General features: G+C 52.6%; 1 protein-coding gene and 1 non-coding gene across 3 annotated transcripts in view; both read right to left on the reverse strand.

Moving 5' to 3' along the window:
• Window positions 1-1,878: 1,878 nt before the first annotated feature.
• Window positions 1,879-19,191, reverse strand: part of SLC25A37 (solute carrier family 25 member 37) — a 46,705-nt gene continuing 29,392 nt past the window's right edge. Inside the window, exons 2-4 of one of the 2 annotated variants that reach the window (XM_075556500.1) lie at window positions 9,992-10,220; window positions 7,991-8,047; window positions 1,879-5,787 (exon numbers count right to left, since the gene is read on the reverse strand). In XM_075556500.1, coding sequence (XP_075412615.1) covers window positions 5,267-5,787; window positions 7,991-8,047; window positions 9,992-10,220 — 807 coding nt within the window. In that variant the 3' untranslated portion in view covers window positions 1,879-5,266. Of the gene's footprint in view, window positions 5,788-7,990; window positions 8,048-9,513; window positions 9,956-9,991; window positions 10,221-19,191 lie in introns of those variants that run through there. The other variant, XM_075556501.1, reaches the window with a different exon arrangement.
• LOC142455927 (small nucleolar RNA SNORA84) lies at window positions 10,793-10,926 on the reverse strand. Its single transcript, XR_012786032.1, has one exon. It is a non-coding gene; the product is annotated as a small nucleolar RNA SNORA84 (small nucleolar RNA).

Below are 19,191 nucleotides of genomic sequence, written 5' to 3' on the forward strand. Positions count from 1 at the left end.
CAAACCAAACTCACTATTAGTTGATTATAACTCACAACGACCCTGTAAGAGAGGGTAGAATTGCCCCCTGGCCTCTGAGACTGTAATAGCGAGCCTCATCTTTCTCCAGTGGAGAGGCTGGTGGATTTGAACTGCTGACCTTTTGGTTAGTAGCCCAAGACATAACCTGCTATGTCCATTATCAGAGATCCTGAATAAGTCTGAGTATAAACCGAGGCTGTTTTGTTTGTTTTTTCCCCAAGAATGTATGGATGTGCTTTATACAATTGATGTATATATATGTGTGGATTGTGATAAGAGTTGTATGAGCCCCTCATAAAATGTTTAAAAACAGAAAACAAAAACCGAGGCTGTAAGTGGCAGGGTTATAATGGGGTGGCTTCCGAGGTGCTGTCCAGGTGGTTGTGGCTCTACTCGTCATGACCCCTGGGTACAAGAGAATAAGTGGTGACACTGACAGCAGCATCCTGAAGTCCCAGAAGCCATGAGGTTCTCGGGAAAGCTTTGAAGGAATTGTACGGTAAGCCACTGGGCACAGGGCATGAGGTCTCTGAGTGGTGGTCGAAGTTGAGACTATGGAGATCTCCAACCGGCAACCTCAAATGCGCATCCGGAGTTCACGAGAGGCGCCTGGCCTACTCCATGCCCCCCATCTAGAAGTCCTCCTCCCTGAGGAGAGCAGCATGCGGGAGCTCCAAGAAAGGCTGTTCCCAGCAGCCATCTGTGAGAGGTCCAGAAAGGAAGGGAAGCCGATGGGGGAGCCTGGGAAGGTAATCACTAAGGTGAGCAGGTCACCTGTCTGGGACCGGGAGTGGGGGAGGGGAGGGCAAAGAAGCCAAGGGAAAGGAGCAGGAGGATGTGAGCGCACGCACCTGAAGTGCTCTCCCTGGGCAAGGAGAATGGGGACTGCAAGATCAGCAGTTCGAAACCACCAGCCAAGGCTTCCTACTCCCGTAAGTCTGGGTCTCAGAAACCCACAAGGGCAGTTCTACTCTCTCCTATAGGGCTATGAGTCAGCACTGAATCTGCTGTGGGTTTGGTTTCCCCTCACACCCAGGCGCTGGGTCAATACTGGTCTATTTTCTCTGTGATGTGAGTCCCATCCAGGCCACTCCTGTGGGTAGGAACAAGGGCCTGGCTACTCAGAGAGGAAACAATTTTAGGTGGAGATTGGGTGAGGACAACACTTCTGTTTTCTGGTCTTTAGGTTTGGGATTTGAGGGGTGCGGACATGCTTGACGGGATTCCCTGTGTGTGGAGCAAATGGTTAGGATCCTTGGCTGCCAACAGACTGGCTCGAGGTTTGCGTCCATCCAGAAGCATCTGCTGGTGTGAGTCAGAGAAAGCAGGCACGGAGCACAGTTCTACTCTGACACGCGTGTGCACCAGGAGTCCGTTGGTTCCCTAGCACCAGGCTTTTACATTTGTTTTTGCCCATGTTTGAGTGATCTCCCAAAGAATTTCCCGGAGCCCTCAGAAGAAATCAATAGGGCTGAGACCCTGAATTTGAACATCGCTCCAGGACTGTGAGAAGATCAAGGTCTGGCCACAGACACCCACCGGGTAATATTTTGTGACATCAGGCCTAGGAGAGTAAGATACAACCCCCCACCAAGACAGAAAGCTGCCACCACCCCTCCCCTGTGTGGTAAGGAAGCCACCCAAGAGGGTCCCAGCCCTGTGTGTCCAAGAAACTGTGTCTGAGAGGCCGAGGTGGGGATCTGCCTCCACTCCGGTAGGCAGGTTGAGCGAGCAGTTCCTACCAAAGCGACAGGTCCCCCAGAATAGATGCGGGAGCTGAGAACAGACAAGTCCCATACAGTGAGGCCCCGTCTTACCATCCACGGAGCCCTGATGCCCACCTTCCCACCAGAGAGTCCACACCACGTCAAACAGCAACGCTTTATTTTCTCTGGCTCCAGTGTTACAACTGTAGCAGCCTATCAGAAATAAACTACCCCCACACAAGCACACATTTCTCCCCTTGGGCAACTTTGAGCAGCGAAACCGAAACAGCCCGGTTTACCGTGGGCCTTTACGACCTGACACTTGCTCCCCACCGGGCACACTCATGGTGCATCCTGTGAACAGAAAGCAGCAGCACACTTCGACTCGCACAGGCACAACCACCTTTAAATAAAGTTCGATAAAACTTTCAGCATCGTAACATTGTGGAGAGGCAGCCTTCCTCCGGGGAGCGTGGGAGGGCGGCGGGCTTGGAATAAGACGCCGGCGTTGCAGGAAGGAAACAGAAGGAACCACACAGAGGCTGCAGGTCATTAAAAAGCTAAATTCAATCCAAAACTAAAGATAGAGCAAGTCAAGATTTATCCCATTGTTTGGGGGTGGAGGCGGGGGGTGGGGAGGGGGGAACATCAGCTTTAAGTTCTGAAATAAGAGCGCAGCTTTGAACTGTGATCGACCGCGAAGCACGGGCTGGGAGGAGCACGTGCCTGTGCCTGGGCTCGTGCCCGCGCCCATATGCACGAGCGCGCGCACGCACTCAATCAGAAGGACTTGTATACTCGTGACCCGGCACGGGGCCGGGCAACGTCTCCTTTCGCTCCTCCCGGGGCTGCCCCCAGTCAGAGCCCGCTGGGCGGCAACTAAGGAGACAATTGCGCTTGCGTGGCATCGCTCGGCTGCGGATGCCACTCCAAAGGCCACCATGTTCTATGACCATGGTCGCCGTCCGGGGGCGAAGGAAAACCTGGTCCTAGAGTCCAAGTCGCAATCAACAGGTGGGCTGCAGGCTGCGTGGGACAGCAATACAAAACACGGGAGATGAGACCCGGGAGAGGAAAATTCACTCCCACGAAATGAATGGGGCCCTTATACACAGGAGCTTCAAAAAGCTTGTGGTTAAAAACGGAATGAAAGGACAATGGCAAACCCCCCACTCCTCCACTAGCCTCCCTGCAAAGCCATGGGACCCTGAACACGCAGTGGGAGGGAGGCCAAGGCCCGACTGACGTCTGGCTGCCTTCAGGCCACACAGCTCTGAAACCCAGTTCCCGCCTCTCCTCCTTGTGCCCCCCTCCTGAAGGGAGCTTTCCCAGAAAGGGGGACGTTGTCTAGAGACCACCTAAAATAAATACCTGCAGCAAAGATTTTTACTTTGCAGCTGGGTGGTTACATTCACATTTAAATAGGCTAAACTGTGGAGGTGGATAATCATACGATTTGATCTAGTTTTTCTTCCCGGTGCTGAGAACAGAGCACTAGCCCATCTCCGGCTGGTGGGGAGGGGTCAGACGCTGACAGTAGCCGCTTGGTCTCCAGGGGCTTCCGCTTGTCAGAATGAGGCCGACCTAGTTGCAGGTGGTCCCCACGGAGGCATGGCCCCGGACGGGCAGGTCACACCTAGGCCCTGCTCCTGGGGAGTAGGCGGGCGATACCCCCTTGCGGTTACTTCTCAAGAAAATTGCTCACCACTATTAAATCCATAAATTAAAACAAAGCTACTCCTCCGTCGTACCAAGAGGAACTTCCTTTTCCAGTTGCGAGCTGAGCTCTTCCCAGGAAGGAGCAGGATCCAAAGGGGCCCAAAGCGAGACGCCCGGCTGCAATGGGCACAGGGTGGCGGGTCCTGGCCAGCACGGGCTCAGTGAATGAAAGCAGGCTCCTGCTTCTTGCTGACCTTTAAAGTCAGGCTCTGCTGGGGGCTCCCAAAAGGAAGCTGAAGCCACCGAGGGACCTGGCGGCAAAGCAAATGGCAAGAGCTAGAGGAAAGGGGCGTGTCTATTCTTTTAGGGATCATCTGACAATTTTAGACAACAAAGCAGTTGTCTTATGTGACGTAGGCTCAGGCTAAAGAGCCCATTGGCTTCTGCCACTCCACAGGGGAGGGGCAAACCATGGTCAGCACAGGGCAGGGTGGGGGCCGGCCCTTGCCCTAGCTATACTGAATACGCCTTTTAAGAAAGCCTTGAACTATAAAGGACAGCCGAGGAGGTAATTTAATCAAAACACGGACAAGGATACCTTCAGTGCCGCTGTTAAAAAGCCGATACAGAAAAAAAAAATAATAATCCTAAGATTCAAACCAGGATTTATTCCAATTCCCTATGGCACAAGGAGTAGCCAAAGGAATGCTTTTCAAGGTCAGTGCTGAGTGGGGACGCAAGGGTTGATGTCATTCCAACCAAGGGAAGGAGCTGGTCTCCGTGGGCTTTAAGACAGTAACATGGAGGCCACTGGAGGCCACTGCCTACAGCGCTGCAAGGAATCTGCCACCCAGCAGGTGTGCAGGTCCCGACATGGCGGCATCTTTGGTCCTGGAGAGAGGCACAAGGTGGTGAGTGGTGATAAAAATTCCAACTCAGAGCAACCCGGCAGGCAGAGTAAAAGCTGCCCCTTGGGGTTTGCCAGGCTGGAATCTTTACGGAAGCAGACGGCCCAGGGAACAGCGGTTGGGATTGAACGGCCGACCTTGTGGTCAGCGGCTGACCACTTACCCACTGTGCCACCAGGGCGCTTTAACTGAATCAGAGGGAGGAGGGGGTGAAGCAGCTGGAAACAATTTAGCATTATTCCTCAGGTTTTAGTCCCCCCCCCACGTACCTTTTTTTTTTCTTTCACGAAAAGAGAAATCCCAAATAAAACTTAGTATTTATTATTCTACATTCAAGTGTAACTTCCACCTGGTGGTTTCAACACGATTTGAGGCCACCGTCAGCAATTTAATCCAGTTACCCCGGTGCCTTTTTACTCAACCTGATGGAAGAATGTAGCCCTCTATTAAAAACAACAACAACAAGCCCAACAGCTGTGTAGTCACAGCTGGAATACTATGTGTACACACACACAGGCACACACACACACACGCAAATTAAAAATCTTCTACATAGAAAAATAAAGGATAAACATTATCCGTCTATTTCATACTGCGTACTGGAACTTTTATAGACATGAAATCTGCCTCTAATGCGATCAGCCACCGCACACACTCTTGCTTCCCTGTTCTGTGATCTCAGAGACACTGGGGTGGACACTGTGGCAGAGAAGCAAGAGACGGAGGACGAAGAGAAAATTCGGTCTCTCGGCCCTTCTTCAGGCCTGCCCCGACAACCACTTCAGACCTGCCTGCAAATGGCCCCTGGGGTGACCACCACCCCGCCCACCAACCGCTGGCCAGCGTGGAGGCAGAAGGCCCTTCGGAACACCCTGTGAAAACCACTGGGCACGAGGCCCAGAGAATGGGAGCAGGCAGGGAAAGCCTTTTGAAAAGAAAAGATTCTGGAATCACGCCCTGGTGTCTGTTCCTTTAGTACGGAGTTCGAGTGTCCAGGTTGTGCTTTGTGAGGAAGTACTTGAAAAACTCATAGACGGACCAAGAAATGGCCGTCGAGGGCATCTGGTAGATGACACGCGCCTGCACACCTTTGAAGTAGCCGGGCAGGCCGTTGAGCTGGTACACGGTCCGGAAGGCGTTGGCCATGCCCGACAGGCGCCCGCTGATGTTGGCCAGGGAGAGAGCCACGTGCTCCTGAGTGTTGAGGAGGGTCTTGCAGACATCCAGGGGGGTGGTGGCAGCCGCCGCAATGGCCCCGGCCAGGCCGCCTGAGATAATGTGCGACTGCGGGTTGTACCCCCGGTGAGGGTTGACCTGCTCCTGCAGGAATTCGTAGGTGATGAAATGGATGGCCTGGAAGGGGATGTTCATGGTCAGCTGCGTGGTGTAACTCCGGTAGAAGGCCTCCAACCCTTCAGTCCTCCACACTGTCCGGATGCAGCTGAGGGCGGAGCGGTGCGGCGAGTTGTACATCTGCATGCGCTGCTTCACCACTGTGGTTGGGCCATCGCAGCAGGCGGGGCACGGGCAGGTGGCAGGTGGTCAGATGGTTGGGTTTGGCCCACCCCGGGTCAGGGGTGAATTGAGAAGCCAAGCCATAAAGAGAAACAACAAGTTAGACACGCTGGTAACAACTCCCAGGAGCTAGTGTGCACATGCCTACACACACACACACACACACACACACACACTCGAGAAACCATACCAGGAAACCCCATTAAAGTACACCCTGAGAATCCAGCCAGGAAGCTGGCTCTCTCACGGAGTTCTCCCTGCAGTAGCCGGCGGCCTGTGTCTCTATCCTCTTCCAGGTCTACGGTCCACTTCCCCCTAACTTACTGTGCATGCGCTGTGCCTCTGTGCTTTTTAGCTTGTGTCATAGGACTCTTGGAAGAGACATTAGAACTAGGTTTGCCCAGGAAGGAGTTCAAGGACAAATTCCCACGGAGACGTGGGTCTTGTTAATACAAAAGCCATTGATAGTTCAGAGGACCAAGCAGGGTTTAGCGGGGTCCCCTGGGCTTAAGGTTTTCCTGGTCCCTTCATATGGACAAATGAATTGATAGCATGTCATTTTCTTTACTTTTAAAGAAATGGGAAGTCAATATCATAATGATAGGGCTGGGGGAGGGGGCCAGAAGCCTGATGGGCGCCTCAGTTTTACTCCCTTTAAAAAAACAATGAAATACATGGGCTATCTGGCCACTCACTCTGTAAAGTGGTTTTTTGTTTTTTTTTTTTTAAAGACCAAACGATATAAAGTGTACTTTTTTGGAGCTTTTAAGAGTTCCACCGAACTACTCCCTAGAGGGGGCTTCTTTCCCCTGCCTACCTAAGAAAGACCCCTAACGGGTTAATTTTTTTAAGGATAAATTTTCCTGGCCACAAAGCCCGCACATCAATAGCTAATGGCCGGACAAACCATGAAGACCCATGAGAGCAGGTTCATCCACCTGCCCTGCCTCTTAGGCACAAGACAGGTGGGGAGATGAAATTGAACATGGGCTTTGGGAGCACTTGACTTTCTACATGAAGGATGAAAACAGCATGAGTCCCTCAGCATAGCTCACCCAGCTCATGGCAAGTGGGAAGAGACCCTTTCTGCACCTACACCCCCGGGACACCTCCAACCCCATGAAGGGACAGAGTCTACTCCCCCAGCACCCCACAGGGCCATCCCTGAAGGCCGGTGCCCGTCGGGTGACTGCTTGGACATGGGGCGGGGGGGGGGGGGCACGCGGCTGCGAGCAAACACAGTTTTAGAAGACTAGAAAGTGGTCCATCTGAAAACACAGGCTCAAAATTCTGGAACCGTTGATAGCTTGACCTCCAATTGTGCCTTCCGGCAAAGGACTCTTCAGATGGAGGGACAGGTGGGCAGAGTTGCACACCTGAGTGAAAGCCACCAATATCGAACAGAGAAGAACCCAGCTTAAAACACGCCTAGGACCAGCTCCGCCAGACCTCCCAGTTCAGCCCCGAGTCCCCTAAGGGCGTGTCAGCGGTGTCCCACTCCAGTCTTCACCACTGGCTTTAGCTTCGTCACAGTCCAGAATGGATTGTTTTTAAAGCGAGAGGTGATATAATTAATAAATAAGGAGCGATCACCAAAACAGTATAATTCTTCATTGCTGAAGCGGATTCAAGGGCTATGTTCACAACACTACAGTGTGTGCTTGAATTTCCCACCATAAGGAGTTCACACATGCTTGTTTTTTGGGGTGTGCGTGTGTGTGTGTGTGTGAATCAAATACTATTCTGGTGCATACACTCTCAATAACATAACTTGTTCCCCCCAAAATAATAAGCTACATGAAACCCAAGTCCTAACACTGGCTTCTAAGGGGCTCTCCCTACACTGGTGCCGGGTTGACGGAAGGGTAGTGAGAGCCGGCAATACGTGTGTGGGTCCAGTCCTCAGAGATTCCGATTCGTTGGTTTGGGCCTAGAAATCTGTGTTTTCAGCAAGTTGCCACGTGATGTTGATGTTGCCAGCCCAAGGAGCGTGTGCGGCAGACTCCCATTTGGGAAAAGCATAAAGCTTGCCGGCTCATGTCCCTCCTCGAAGCCTGTGATAGCACCGTAAATAAGTGTGCTTACGTTCAGGGGCCCAGGCGTCCGTCCCCTCCCCATCACCTTTGGCCCCGCCCGTGTGCACATCCCGTACTGCCCTTCCTTGGGACCATGAAACATTACCTTCTGCTGGATTCATTACCGCATCGTGGAGCAGGGTGGCCATACTCCCAGCTATCCCTGCAAAACAAACTCCATAAAATTACCCTCCGGCCTCTGACGTGCCCAGGAAGTTTCTGGAACTTAAAAACCATGACAGAATCTTGGACTTGACTTTCTAAGAAGTTAAGCGGACTCCTGGCTCCGCTCAGGTGAATGTTGACTCTACAGTGATCATTAAGACAGGAATGGGGAACGTGAACGCAAGTGCGTTCACCCACAGTGGAACCTTGCGTGACCCTCCTTTTCTTTTCTGCAGTCAACCCTGGGAGAGGTGCTAGACCTGTCCTAAGGTGTACGGCGCCCCAAACCCCTTCTTGTGGTGCGTGGTACTCTCTGAAATGTGATTCTGGCTCTTCTTTGGCCTTGTCAGAATGAGATGAACTCACTCTGCTCTTAAACTGGGGAACCCAGGGGACAATACTATATATATCCATGGGTAAAGGGAGGGATGTCAGCAAGGAAATTGTTTTTGTTTTCAATTTCCTTGGTAAAATCCCAGTAATTTTTAAGAAGATAGGCAAGAGAAGAAGGAGTCTGAAAGGCCCAAATATGGCAGACTTCCAGAATCAGTGTGCCAGGACAGGACTTGCCTGGGGAGATGGTGATCCTATCTGAGGGTCTCCTCTGGCCTGGCATCCAGGGCCAGGGGACTTTAGGAGCTAGAAGCAGGCCTGGGATCTTACTGCTGACGCTGGGTCTCCTTCCTCTGTGGTGACGCTGCCAAGTGACTCAAAGGATCACCAACAAATAACCCCTAACAGAATCATGAGGAGCAGGAGGAGAATTCTTCAGGAGCACACATGTCCCTTGCCATCCACCTACTCTTATCGTTACCCGGTGGAGAGGGCAGAGCCAAGAACTGCAGGGACAGGGACAAAGTGCTGACTGTCAATCCCCACACAAGGAGTTTGGCGACCAAGGAGCAAAGCTATTACATAAGGCCGTCCCCTCCCTACCCCCACCCTGGCGACATGGCATGGAACTTGGGGACACTGCCAGAGAATGGCTCTTAGTGACCACCTCACTGCACAACACCAATAACGGGCCAAAGGGAATGTCCGCACATCAGCCAAGCGCATGGATCATTAGCAAGGTTGGCTGATGGGAGGGGGCCCGCTTTGGGTTCTCTCAGCCTGGAAGCGAGGAAAGCCACCGCTGGCCACATCTCGGCTCAGGTCACTTTTGGTGCTGCGCAGACCCCAGACACAAAGCAACAAAAGCCAGGCCCACCCGAGAGGCAAGAATCACCACTCTGCCTGACCCAGGAAAGCATGTTATGCCAGAGCTGGAGGACCGAAACTCACAACCCCCACCCGCCCGCTGGCCCCGTGACACCAACACAACTATTTCAGCCCCTGCTACCGAACTCAGACACACGGATGGAGGGGCGCAGGGGGGGTCAAAGTCCCCCAGCCCCTAAAAGCTTAAAGTGAGAAAGGTCGTCTGCGCTGGAGCAAATCCTGTCAGCCAGAAAACTTCTTGACCTTTTAAAGCTTAGTTAGATCTTGACGTTGTAGAGACCTGTTGGACCAGTTTTTAAATAGTCTCAAAGAAGCTGTCCAGATAACTTTTTTTTCCTGAATCCAGCATTCAAAAGTTTTGTGTCTATTCAAGGTTTTGATTTTCTAATGTCTGATCATTAATTGCTTTTGAATGTTTGTTTTTTAAAGAAGAAGAAAAAAGAACCCCACACAACAGTAAAAAATAAATAAAAAATCAGAAACCCCTCTGTCACCAATTTCCCCTGGCTTCGGAAAATGAAGGAGGGGAGAGGGGAAAAAAGCGTGTATGGGCGGGTGGGCACCGGGCGCCCGTGCGCGCACGCCCAGAGCCAGAGTTCTTTATTCTGGAGCAAGCCGGAGACGAGGCAGGCGTTAGGCGGCTGGACCACAGCAAAGCGCCCCCCGGGAGGGTCTGTCGAAGAGGAGAGTTCCTAACTCCGGACAAGGGCTTTCAAAGTACCGTTGGCTAGGTGGCTGTTTCCGCGGTGGTGGAAAACATCATTCAAAGTCCGTTTCACGTTCTCATAGCAGGCAAAGTACATGGCGTGCGCAGGCCCCGCCCCCATCACCATCACGTTGATGCCCCGCAGCGGCCGCCAGAAGCCTTCGGTCCGGGCGATCTTCTTGAGGGCGCCGTACACGCTGGTGTACTGGGCCTTGGGATCCGGGTGCAGACTCTGCATGCGCGTCTGTGGGGAGAGCACAAAACAGGGACGTGGGGGTTACGGAGGGAAAGGGCGAGACACCCCCCCACCCCAGTCGGGCATTCCTTAAGGAGCCCCTGTGATGCAGGGGCTGGAGCGCTTGGCTATGAATGGAAGTGCTCGTGGTTCTAACCCACCAGCTGCTCCGTGGTCTACGAAGAACGGCAGCCTTGGAAACGCTGTGGGGCAGATCTGCTCTTATCTGGGGAGCCCAGATCAGCCTGACAAGTGGTGAGGCCTCTGATAAAATCCTTAGCCTCTCTGGGTCTCGGGAACTTTAGCCAAAGTTACAAGACAACCGTGCCACGGTGTGGAGTCCTGCTCACAGCAAGCCCTTGTCCGACAGGACAACTGACTGACCCAGAGGGCTTCCTCTGCTGGTCCTTCCCCCACAGGGTAGCTGCTGGCAGGTTCTCTAACTTTGCACCACTTCCCCCTTCTCCCATCACCAAAATCAAACCACGCTCACTGCCATCAAGTCAGTTCTGACCCTACCAGCACAGGGCAGAGCTGCTCCTGGGGGTTTCAGAGACTGTACTTCTTTTTTTTTTTTTTCCCCATGTACCAGTGACCGGGCTATGGAGGCTGCTGAAAAAGAACAGCCCCCATGCATACATCACAGTATTGCTCTGGCCCATTGCCATCGACTGGAAAGCTGTACTTGAACAACAGCACCCAGCAACCACAGGGCGTGACTGTACTTCTTAATGGGAAGAAAAAGCCTTGCTCTTTCCATCAGAGCAGCTGATGGTCTCAAACTGCTGACCTTGTAGTTAAGCAGCCTAATGCTTAACCACTACACCACCAGGGCTCCTGCCAGAGGCAGGTGAAAATTCATGCCTGCCTTCTGGGTTAGTACTAGGCAGCCACCAGGCCTGTGGGGACGGCGCTTCTGGTGAACACTGTGGGAATGAAGCGGGCCAGCGACCCTGTGTTTCAAATTTTAAAAACCAGAGCCTGATTTCTTCCGTTTCTAACAGGAGATGCATGATAACAAACAACAATACAGAGATATATCAACAAAAAGAACCAGGGGAGGAGGAGGAGGAGGAAGCGAATGGGTCAACTGAGTTAGCCTTCACTCTGCTCCCCAGGGAGCCCTGGGGCAGCCGGAAAGCGGTGTGTGAAAGGAAAGCACCCGTTGGAGTGGGAAGCCAATCCGCTTCTCTGGGAAAGGCAGGGATGCCAGAACGGAATTCTGAAAGATCTTTCAAACTGCTCACGGTTTGGGACAAATGCCGTTTCCTATGTCACCGGTGTTGGTTTCTTCCCTGAAAACTTCCCCAGTGAAGGTAAGGGCACGGTGCAGGAGACAACGCAACACGGCGGCCAAGCACTCAGGCTTCAGAATTAGAGCTGGGCTGGAGCTCAGAGTGCACACAGATGGGGCTGGAGCCTGGAGTTTCTCTAGGCCAGTGGTTTTCAACCTTCCTAATGCAACAACCCTTTAGTACAGTTACTCATGTTGTGGTGCACCCCACAAAATTATTTTCATTGCTACTTCCTAACTGTAATCTTGCTACTGTTATGAATTGGGCGACCCCAGGGAAAGTGTCGTTTGACACTCCCCAAAGGGGTCACGACCCACAGATTGAGAACCGCTGCTCTAGGCTCTCAAGTGGTTTCCTCATTTGAGAAAATGGCTGAGGGCACTGCAAGGAAATACTCATCCATGGCGATCCCTAAGGAGCCTTGGTGGCACGGGTGTTAAGTGCTCAGTTGCCAACTGAAAGGTCAGGGTTCAAACCCAGCAACCCCTCCTGTGGAGGCGGACGTGACACTCTGCTTCCATAAAGATTAGACAGATCCTTGGAACACTAGGGAGTAGGTTGCACGCTGTCCTATGGGGTCGCTATGGGTCCAAATTCAACCGAAGGGCGATGTGTTTTGCCAAGATTGGTTTTGTTTGGCTACTACTATAATACATGTCCATGATAATAAAGGTGTCATCAAAATACAAAATGAATGCTCAGTGATGTGGTTTTAATACCAGGGGGCTTTCCAAAGGTTCACGGAAAAATGGAACTGAACAATTAGGAAAAATGCCCACGAACTTGCTGAAGCCCCTGGGTGTAGAACTTTCCACAGGCCTGGCTGGAGCTGGCTTCTTCCCTGAAGATGCCCAATGCCTCGGGCAGTGTCTGCTAGCCTTCCCTGGATGTAAGCCATGCATTCTGGGACTGACCTGTCCTGGCCCTCTCCGTGGATTGACACCTTTCCCAACACAGACAAAAGTCCACCTGCCACCGCATGCCTGAGGCCCAGGCTCTAGGCTGCTGAACTACAAGCAGAGCTGAAGCAGCCTGCCCCTCCAGCAGGCTCAGCAGGGTCCATCAACAAAGGACGGCTACTATCAGGCACATTCCCAGAGGAAAATCCACCAATCCCTGGGGGCAAGTCACCACTGGCAGTACCTCTCTGCTGGTGGGTGAAGACCGGCCTTACTATGAATCACTTCCTCCTTGGCAGGCTCCCAGTCTGGGACCAAGTGACATTTCCTTCCCACTGTGGTTTGCAACACGGTCTCTAAGGTCTTCCTCAGGCCCTCACAACAAGCAAACGCAAGATGAAGAAGCAGGGGGATCACTGCTGGCGAGGTGGTTAAGCACTGGACAGCAATCCAAAAGGGTCAGCAGTTTGAACGCACCGGTGGCTCCTTGGAGAAGAGACAAGGCTGTCTACGCCCATGAATAATTACAGTGTCGGACAATCGCTCACAAGGGCAGTCCACCCTATCCTATAGGGTCGCGGTGACACAGCACTGTCTCAATGGCAGCGACTTCAGTTTTTGGTTTTTTATGCAAGCCGGGCAGGCAGTGTGACAAAGCCTGTGAATCCTGCAGCAGGATTTGACTGGCTCCAACCAGAGCCAAGCGGCCTTGGCAAAGACCAATCCTCGGGTCCCCGCTGTCCTCTGAGGCAAAATGCAGACAATCACAACCAACTCCCAACACCAAACTCCCTGCCATTCTGTTGATTCCAACTCACAGTGACCAGAGAATCTGATCATCTGGACGGTTATCTATCAGAATCACCTGGGAAATGTTTAAAACAACCAGCCCATGGGCCGGACTGCTCCAACCCTCACTGCTCCAAGTGTCCACTTATGAAGCCGATTTTAATCATCACTTCCTTTGGAGATGGTTCCTCTTTAGTTACTCGAGTAGGGAGTGGTTGGGGAGGGGTGGGCAGAAGAGAAGGGCGCAGAGTCAGCAAATGCATGTAGTGTCATGGCTTCAGTGTCAGTCAAAGAGAGGTCAACTGACTTCTAGTCAGGGACCTCGACCAGGTCAACCTTGGGATCTGCTTGTCCTCATCTACGATAAGACCCCAGAGTGCCCTTGGGAAGACTGCGGGAGATAACCATGTAAAAGTCCTTGGCACGGGTTGGCAGTGAATAATGACCAAGTCGCCTCTCCTCCCCACCCCTCAAGATAGCTGCAGTCATCGGAAGTGTCTGTGCTTCACAAGCCTGCGCTCGGCAGGAAGAGACTTACAATGAAGATGGAAGACTGACTGCCTTGTCCCCTCTTCATGTTCCAGTTGGGCAATGGAAGAGGAATATTTACAGCTGAGCCAAAAAGTACAACCCTCCTATGGGGGGCGCGGGGGAGGAGCACAGCTGAAAAACATGGTGTCCTTGGTGGACTTCTCTGACCTTGGGGAGCAGTCTGCTGAAGGCCAGGCCACATTTAATGACACCCAACCAGACAGGATCTTGACGCCTGTGGTGAGTGAGTGCTTGGAGCAGGTGGTGAGTGAGTGAAGCGAAGGATCCACCAGAGTTACTTCAGCCAATATTTGGGCCACAGTCTCTCTAGCCCCCAAGCAACTTCATTTGTGCAATTTGTTCGAGGGAGGGTGGAGGCGGAAAGAGACCCTGAATTCAAATGTAACTTATGGAGACCCACTTATTAAGCCTTGAACAGGACAAAGATTAAAACAGACACAAATCATCCAAATGAGGCCAACGACTGGCATGAGATCAGAATGGATTCACAAACACTCAAAAAACGCTAACCAAGCTCACTGTCATCGAGTCGATGCCCGACTCATAGCGACCCGACAGGACAGGGTAGAGCTTCCCCTGTGGGTTTCCAAAACTGTACATCTTTATGAGAGTACCAGATCCCGTCTTTCTCCCGAGGATCAGCTGCTAGTTTCAAACGGCTAACCTTGCAGTTAGCAGCCCAATGAGTAAGTCACTACTTCACTTGATTCACAGCCAGTCACTTAAATAAGGGCATGAAGAACAAAGGAAGTGATCTCCAAATTATGATCAATCCATCACAGCAGGCGGGACAACAGAAGTGGGACAGGGACCATGTTGGGAAACGTACTCTTGCAGTTGAGCATAGCTTACAGGGTGACTCCGGTCCTCTGGTCACCTTGGTTGGGGAGTGACTTAAGCGAGTGGCCTTACCTAGTACACCGATTTCCAACCAGGGCACACACAGGCGAACTCCTGGGTGAGACTGCCCCTCCCTGGGCTGGTCAGGGGAGTCAAGCAAGCTCACTCTGCCTGAAGGTAAAGCCTTTTTCACACTGCTAGTCAGTGTAACGGAGCCCTGGTGCTGTAGTGGGTTACCCGTTGGGCTGTTAACTGCAATGTCAGCAGTTCAAAACCACCAGATGCTGAGGAATAAAGATGAGGCTTTCTACTCCTGTAAAGAGTTACAGGTCGGCCCTGTCCTGTAGGGTTATCATGCATTAGAATTACCTCGGTGGCAGTGAGTTTGTTTGGGAGTCAAAGGTAGGCGCTGTCAGGTAGCTTTGCGTCGCACAGACGGGAAGCGGACAACCACTAGCTGCTCTGCGGGAGGAATAGGAGGCTGTCTGCTCCCGTGAAGAGTCACACCGTCGGAAACCCCATACAGGGTCGCCATGATCGGAATCGACTATGGCTGTGGGTTTGGCTTGGTTTGGGCTTGGTCAATGGTTAGAAGGAATCCGATGGAGGCTGAGTCATACGGTGACATGGTGACTCCAGTCGGACGGAGGACTCCCACTGTAAGCAGTACCCCATTTGGGGCACCCAGGCTGGGTCAGGAGCTCTGGGGATAGAGCGAGGAAAGGCTGAAAAGGGGAGCAAACAGGGCAGTGTGTAATGATACCATATATAGAAAAATGGCAGGGGCTTCCTCAGGGGGCAAAATATTGCCCAGAGAGGCGGGGGGAGGGGGGCTGGAGTAGCTAAGGCTGCAGCCAGGGGTTGAGGGAGGGCAGAGCCATGGTCACGGCAGGTCCCCATTCCGGCAGGAGGTGAGGAGCTAAGAAATGGGGCAGCGGTGCCCCCAGCCCGGGAGGCCTCATCAGCTTAGTCTACGTCATCTTCTATCTACCTGGTGGAATAGAGAGGGAAACGTGCAAAGTTGAGGGCAGGGAGCAGGAACAAGAAGAGAAATGGACCCGAATGCTCGAGGACAGAAAACACAAACAAACAAACAACAGACAAAACTCCACAATCGGCTCCTCCTGTCCAGGTTTGAGCTTCTGCACTCAAGGCCCAGCCGACTCCTCCTCCCGCTTCCTTCTGTACATTTCCATGTTGTGTACTTTACACCCCTGCTTGGAAACCCATCCTGGACACACTCCCACATGCAAGGTTCGAGGAAGTCCTCCGGGAAAGTAGCCCGTTTAACCTGAGGGCCCTCCTTGGAGGTGCACTGGTGGCCCCGTGGTTTAAGCGCTGGGCCAGCGGTTGGACGGACCCACCAGCAGCTCTGCGGGACAAAAAAGGGGGCAGTCAGCTTCCACCAAGGTTTCTCCATTCGTTGTCCTTGAGTCGATTCCAACTCACAGCAACCCCCCCAGAGGAGAGGGAAGAACTGCCCCGGGGAAGGGGGTGGGGGTTCAATTCCAACTCACAGCAACCCCATAGGAGAGGGAAGAACTGCCCCGGGGGGCATTCTGAGACTGTAACTCTTTTCAAGAGTAGAAAGCCTTGTGCAGTTGGAGGTTTGCAACTGCTGACCAACATGTGTCGTTCACTACGTCTGCCACAAGATGACAGCCTTGGAAACCCACGGGACAGACAGTCCCACTCAGTCCTATAGGGTGGCTATGGATCGGAATCGGCTCCGCGGCAGTGAGTTTGAGTGTCTGGCAACCAGATGAGTTTCATTTGATAACCAGTTTCATCTTGCCAGACGGCTGCCCCTTGGAAACCATCCCTGTACCCACGGCAAACCTTCAAAGCAGGAAGTGCAGAGAGCAGCTCTTGGTGCCAGGCAGGTGAGGCCGCACTGTGCACTGGCAATGCCGCGGGGCTGAACTGAGAGGCAGCGCCAGCAGGCTGGCCCTGCCCTGCATAGGACCAAGGGTCACCTCCCACCAATGACGGGTGAACAGTTGGGTTGACCTTGGGAGGGGCTGGGAGGGGGAAGTGCACTGGCCCTGAAATCAGAAAACTCTGCCCTTTGACCTGTGGGTCCTGGAGTTCGCCTCTTCCAGATCCAGAGTTACCGGCCGGGAATCAAACAAAGCCTCCGGCTGCAAGCTGCAGCTGCATTTAAGTGGCTGTGTGAAGCCCCCCCCCCCCACTCCCCACCCCCGCAAACCCAGAAGGGAGGGAGGGGTCCGCCCACGACTCAAACTGCCCCTTAAGAGAATGCAACGCCTTGTATATCTGCTGTCTAGTTGAGGGGCGGAGGGAGGGGAGAGAGTGGAAAATGTGTGTTCTGCACCAGGTGAGTTTTTCATTCCTCCTTGCAGGATCAGGTATCCTGAGCTGCACGGAGAGAGGACTTCTCTTCCCTGTCGCTGCAGATGGGAACCCGGGCCCGAGAGCGGCAAAGGAGCTGCCCAAGATCACAGAGAGGACGCTGTGGATCCCATCTCCGACGGGAAATGAGAATGATGAAAGCTGAGCCTGAGAGGGAGGCTTCACATCTCCCCGCCCAGCCCAGGTCCTGCGGCATCTCTGGGCTACCAGCTTCCAATCAGACCCTGCGACCGCCCGCCGTTCCCAACCCGCTTGTCAATTTCTTTACAAAATAGACAGAAGTGGATAAAATATATGACATATACAGAATATATATATATATATATATATATATATATATATATATATATATATATATATATACACACGCAGGTGTATGTTTCAGTTTCCTGCATTTGAATTACATATGGGGCTTTAAAGGACCCCTGGTGGCTCTGTGGGTTAGAGGTGGTAACCTCACGGGCAGCAGTTCAAACCCACCAGCGGCTCTGTAAGACAGCGAAGGCACCGTGGGCTCCTACAAAGATTTACAGTTTCAGAAACCCTCTCGGGGCCCCTGGGAGTCGGAATTCCCTTGGTGGCAGTGGGTTGTTGGTTTGGGAGGCACTTCTAAGGGACTCACCTGAAAAAGCCAGCCCTGGCAGTGAGACCCCACCCAACGGCCCAACAGCAGAGCAAACTGGTGGTCTGGGCCAGGAAGACAACAGCCGAGAAAAACCTGCATCAAATGGAGGCCAAATCGACTCAAGAGCCCCTCCACCATGGCGCCTTCAAACCAAAACTCACCGCCCCCAAGTTGATGCTGACTCACAGTGACCCTAGAGGACAGGCTAGCACTGACCCTGTGGGTTTCGAGGCTGTAACCCTTTCGAGGAGTGGGAGTAGAAAGCCCCATCTTTCTCCCTGGGAGCAGCCACCCTGGCTCCTAGCAGGACATTTTCCGGACAGGAGAAAGTCAAGGATATGCCATTCATTCACCCACTTAAAGCTCTTGATGGCTGGCCAGGAGTCTCTGTTACAAATTTCTCTCAAAGAAAGAAAATAAGGTTTAGGAACCTACTGAGTAAAGTAAGGGGTGGGGGAGCCAAATAATATGAGTATCTGCTTTAGAATTAGAAATGAAATCCTAAATTTAATTCCATCTGTTTGCCGATGATTCCCAAGTAGCACTGAAGTTCATGACATGAAACCATGTAACATACCTAAGTCAAGCTGCAGGGCCAAACCCCAGTGCCCTCCCTAGTTTCCAAGCCCCACTGCTCCCCAGTGAACCAGGCCAGGCCCTCCAGCCCTCAGAGCGCAGAGCGCTCCTGCTTCCCCCTCTCCGCCGCCCCTAGTTCTGCCCCCACTGCTCTGGGGTGTGCAGAGAGTGCGTGGCAAAGGATGGAGCCTGCGCACACTACAATCCCAAGCCACAAGATCAGCCTCAGGCCAGGATGCAGAGGCTTTTCTGGCACTGGGCGCTGTGGAAAGAAAGCACTGTACTGGTCTTCCGGAGTAAAGCCACAAACTGCAGCTGGGACTTGGAAAGCCCTCGCTCACCTTCCAGAACCCTTAGGAAGCAGAGAACGCAACGCGGGAGGAAACCCAACCCACATCAAGGCACAGCGCACACTGTAAAACTTTCAGCGGCCCTCATTAGAGACTCCCAGCACGACTGTTTCAGGGCCAGCTCTCTTATTATGCAAGTTTACAGAAGTGCTTTCAACAATCTCACCCACTGGGGCCCCTGGAAACACGTGCAACAATCGCCACCACGGAGCACAGGACCATCGGCAGCACGCGACACGCCCACACTCATTCACCAGGGATGGAGTGATGTACAAAAATCCTCTGGGGGGCCTGGGAGAGCCACACCATTCTGATGCACACCAAGGGCCCGCACAAGTTCACATGGCAGAAGCTCGTGTGCGTTACTTCTCCCAAGTTCCTTGTACAGAGAGTGTATATCCATTTATACGTATGTGTACTTATATATATGCATGTTTGTACATATGTGTACATCTATATACACACATGCGTGTGTATATGGATGCACGCATATGCATATGTGTGTGCATCTGTAGGTATACTTCGAGAGAGACAACACTGAAGCTATAGGCTAGGGAAACGGCAAACTAAGGGGGGGTAAAGGGCAGGGGACTAGACCCCGTTCTGGCACACCAAACCCTGAGGACCACATCCCTGCACAGAGCTCCTAAGGCACAGAAAGGGCTGTAGGGCTGACAACGG

This window comes from Tenrec ecaudatus, chromosome 8 (genome assembly GCF_050624435.1).
Source record: "Tenrec ecaudatus isolate mTenEca1 chromosome 8, mTenEca1.hap1, whole genome shotgun sequence".
NCBI classification, from domain to species: Eukaryota; Metazoa; Chordata; class Mammalia; order Afrosoricida; family Tenrecidae; genus Tenrec; species Tenrec ecaudatus.